We start from the raw sequence: 3,734 nt of genomic DNA on the forward strand, positions 1-3,734 counted from the left end.
ATGGTGAGTGGTGAGTGAACAGGCGCACCTCACGCTCGACGAGCGAATGGGCAGCCGCGGCTCCTCCTCCTCCTGCCGCAACTCCTCCCCCTCCACCGCCGGCAGCCGCCATCTCGGCCCACCTCGGGCAATCTCGGGCCACCTCGGAGGCGGCGGGGGAGGCGGAGGCGGAGGCGGCGGCGGCGGCGGAGGCGGCGGAGGAAGCGGGGGCCGCGCGCCAGCGAGCAGCCGCGGCGTGCGCATCGACGTGCCCGACGGCGGTGGCGGCCCAACCAGCGGGCCACGGCGCGTCGCGTCGCTGCCGAATGCGATGCCTGACGGCCAATCTCGGGCGATGCCTGAGGGCCAGAGGCCGCCCGCGTTGGCCAAGAGTGCGACCACGGGCCACGCGGGGTTGGAGGCGCTCGGCTGGCGGCTGGACGACGGTAGAAGTGCACCGCGCAAAACAGAACGACACCACGCAGGCGCTCGGCTCGCGGCTGGACGAGCTGCGCGCCGCGGTGTGGACACAGGCCGACCCGCCACACGTCACGTCCGTGACCGTGTACACGTCCCACCCGTATTGACGAGGGCTGGTTTGTGATCGGCGTAGGCCGACTCGCCGCCCGGCCGAGGCGACGAGTACGGCAGCGGAGTCGCTAGCCGCCGCTCTCGTCTTTGAAGTAGGCCGGGTCGCCGCCACACGAGGCGACGGCGGGCGTGCGCGAGGTCGCGGCGAGGCGCTCGCTCTACCTGCAGACCCTCTCGAGCCTCCGCCGTGTCGCGGGGCTTGGTGCGGGCCAGTTCGGGTGCGTCTCCCTTGTGACGGACGTGCACGGGCAGCCGCACGCGCTCAAGTCGCTTTGGAAGGGGCAGCTGATCGCGTCCGGCAGCGTCGGTGCCGTGGTGCGCGAGCGTGAGCTGCTCGCGTCGGTGAGCTGAATCTGGCCTTCCGACTAGCGCTCGAGAGGACACGCACCCCACTGTGGTTCGCCGTAGTCTTCCGCCGCAGTCGATGCTTTCGTAGCGACTCGTAGTCACGACTCCCTGCCCCGAGGCATGTAGGTGACCATGTAGGTGTGCCACGATTCCCTGCTTTGACCATGTAGGTGAGCCACCCCGCAGTGGTGCGGCTCGAGGCCTCCTTCCAGGACGCGCGGCGCGTGTTCCTGCTGCTAGAGCCGGTCCTCGGCGGCACGCGTGCGCACCTCTCCCCTCTCGCCTCTTCACACCTCTAGGTGTGAACAGGTCCTCGGCGGCGAGCTGTATGCGGTGCTGCACATGCTGGGTCGCCTCGAGGAGGGGCAGGCCCGCTTCTACGCCGCGTGCGTCGCCGACGTGCTCGGCCACCTGCACGACGCGTGTGGCACCGTGCGTACCGCACCCCTCTCCAAGACACCTCCCCGACACCTGTCCCCGACACCTCCCGTGCAGGTGAGCGGCATCGTGTACCGCGACCTCAAGCCGGAGAATTTGCTCGTCGATGGCGTCGGCTACCTCAAGCTCGTCGACTTTGGGCTCGCCAAGCGGCTGCGGCCCCTCGCGGACGACGGCGAGGTGCACGCCGCAGAGCGGACCTCGACTATCTGCGGCGAGATGCAGCCGAGAGATAGCTGAGAGAGAGCCGCGAGAGAGCCGAGAGATAGCCGAGACGTAGCCGAGATGCAGCTGAGATGCAGCTGAGATGCAGCCGCGATGTGCCGAGAGATAGCCGAGATGTAGCCGAGATGTAGCCGTGATGCAGCCGCGGCAGAGCGAACCCCGACAGGCACGCCCGAGCCTCTCGCCCCCGAAATGGCGGGAGAGCCCCCCGAGAGTACCCGAGATTGCCTGTAGGCACGCCCGAGTACCTCGCCCCCGAGATGGTGCGGGGGGAGGCGTACAGCTTCTCCGTCGACTGGTGGGCGCTCGGCGTGCTGCTCCTCGAGATCGGCCTGTGGCTGTGAAGAGCGTCTCTTCACGCCTCCAGCTGCCAGCACAGGCATGCTGCTCTTCGAGATGCTCGCCGGCGTGCCCGCCTTCCGCAGCGCCGACCCGGCAGAGGTGTACCGCAAGATCCTCGTCGAGGCTCCGCGTTTGCTCTTCAAGAGCAGCGCCGAGTGCGACGCTCTGCTGGCCGGTCTGCTCGCCAAGGCTCCCGAGCAGCGGCTCTGCGCGGCGGACGAGGTCTGCGACGCGCCTTTCTTCGCAGCGATCGCGTGGTCGAGCTTGCGCAGCCGCAGCACGCCCGCCCCGTTCCGGCCGAAGATCGCGCACCCGACGGACACGTCCAACGTCGTCACCATCGAAAAGTACGCGAGCCCGGCGAGCGAGGAGGGCGACGGCGCCGAGTGGGACCGCTACCTCACGAGCGCCACTTTGCGCAGCTCCACGCACCCCTTCGCCTCCTTCGCTTCGGGCGTGTGGTAAAGAGATGGTGTTTGTGAGCCTCGTGTGGCGTCTCGTGTGGAGGCAGCCAACTTTGAGTGTCCATTGCCAGCGCGGCGGCCCCTTAGATTAGCTTGTAGGTTGGTGTTGCGATCGAGGGACGAGGCGAAATCAGACAGCCCCAAGCTGCAGAACATGTGCGAGCCAGCGGCAGGCCTACAGCTAGAGAGCCGTACACACGCCGCTCAACCTCAAGGAGTCAGGTGCGGAGCGCCGCGCGCGGAGCGCGCCCGACGAAAATTTTGAGGGTTGAGGAGGGCTAGGTGCGATATTTCTATTAAGAGTTGACTCACACGCTAGGAACCACTCTGCCCACCCACAGGCCCAATCTCAAGTGGCGGCGCTCCGCGCCTGTGCAGCGGCGCGCTCCGCGCGACCGTGTTCTGCAGCGGCGCGCTCCGCGCGTGTCTCCGGGCGCTACATGCGGCCGTCGCCGTGCCCTTCATCAACCGTGCGCTCGAGAACTGGAGCGGGCTCAACTGGAAAGACCGCTTTCACCACAACGACAGGTCACATGCACAGAGGGGCGGCATTGGAGCTTCGCTGCAGCGGGGTGTGGTCATGACGCGGAAGAAGGCAGAGACACAGCGTCTGCCAGACGCGTGCTACGACGTCAGGCCAGCTTCGAAGCAGCGTGGCCACAACTGACTGCAACAGACTGTCTTCATGTGTCTAGACTCTACCGGTACCGCGGTGCGCTCTCCGCGCACATAGGTGCCAGCGCGCTCCGCGCGGTATCTAGCCAGCGCGCTCCGCGCGTGTGTCTAGCTAGCGCGCTCCGCGCGTGTGTCCAGCTAGCGCGCTCCGCGCGTGTGTCCCCAGCGCGCTCCGCGCGCACGATAATCCAGTGCCTACACTTGTAGGCACTGAAAGCTTGTTTCTGCAGCTTGGCGAGACAGCCCGGCCATCCCGGATCTGACTTCTGAGTTGGACCGCCCCCCCTTTCTCAGAGTTAAGGCACCCGGGAAATATTGAATATATTGCTGCAATAGTTAGAGATGCGATCAATATCAATATATGTATTGCAATAGTTAGAGGAGGCTGGGCCTGGGCTGGGTCAGGACCGTCAGGTTGGACTCAACATATCAATATGGGGGCCCATCCCGGGCTTGAAAGTGGCTCTAAATCGTTCAAAACGGGGGCCCAAATCGCTTCAAACTCGCTTAAATCGCATGAAAATCGCTTTAAACTCGTATTTTTTTTATTTCAGCCCACATGTAGGCGTTCGATGTTTGGGACAAATGTCGACATTTGGTGCTCTTGGAGGTTAAAATCAGCGATCAATATGTCAATATATTGTCAATAGTTAGAGGGGATGCTGTCAATAA

At 64.9% G+C, this 3,734-nt stretch overlaps 1 protein-coding gene across 1 annotated transcript; it reads left to right on the forward strand.

The window, feature by feature from the left end:
- Positions 1-21: 21 nt before the first annotated feature.
- EMIHUDRAFT_442319 (hypothetical protein) lies at positions 22-2,520 on the forward strand. The gene is made up of 8 exons (XM_005783644.1): positions 22-400; positions 465-512; positions 667-912; positions 1,089-1,163; positions 1,228-1,338; positions 1,414-1,570; positions 1,816-1,890; positions 1,961-2,520. Exons 1-8 carry the CDS (start codon positions 47-49, stop codon positions 2,386-2,388), a joined length of 1,494 nt encoding a protein of 497 aa, XP_005783701.1. The 5' UTR covers positions 22-46; the 3' UTR covers positions 2,389-2,520.
- The last annotated feature ends 1,214 nt before the right edge of the window (positions 2,521-3,734 follow it).

The sequence above is a fragment of the Emiliania huxleyi genome (assembly GCF_000372725.1).
Source record: "Emiliania huxleyi CCMP1516 chromosome Unknown EMIHUscaffold_179, whole genome shotgun sequence".
Classification (NCBI taxonomy): domain Eukaryota; phylum Haptophyta; order Isochrysidales; family Noelaerhabdaceae; genus Emiliania; species Emiliania huxleyi.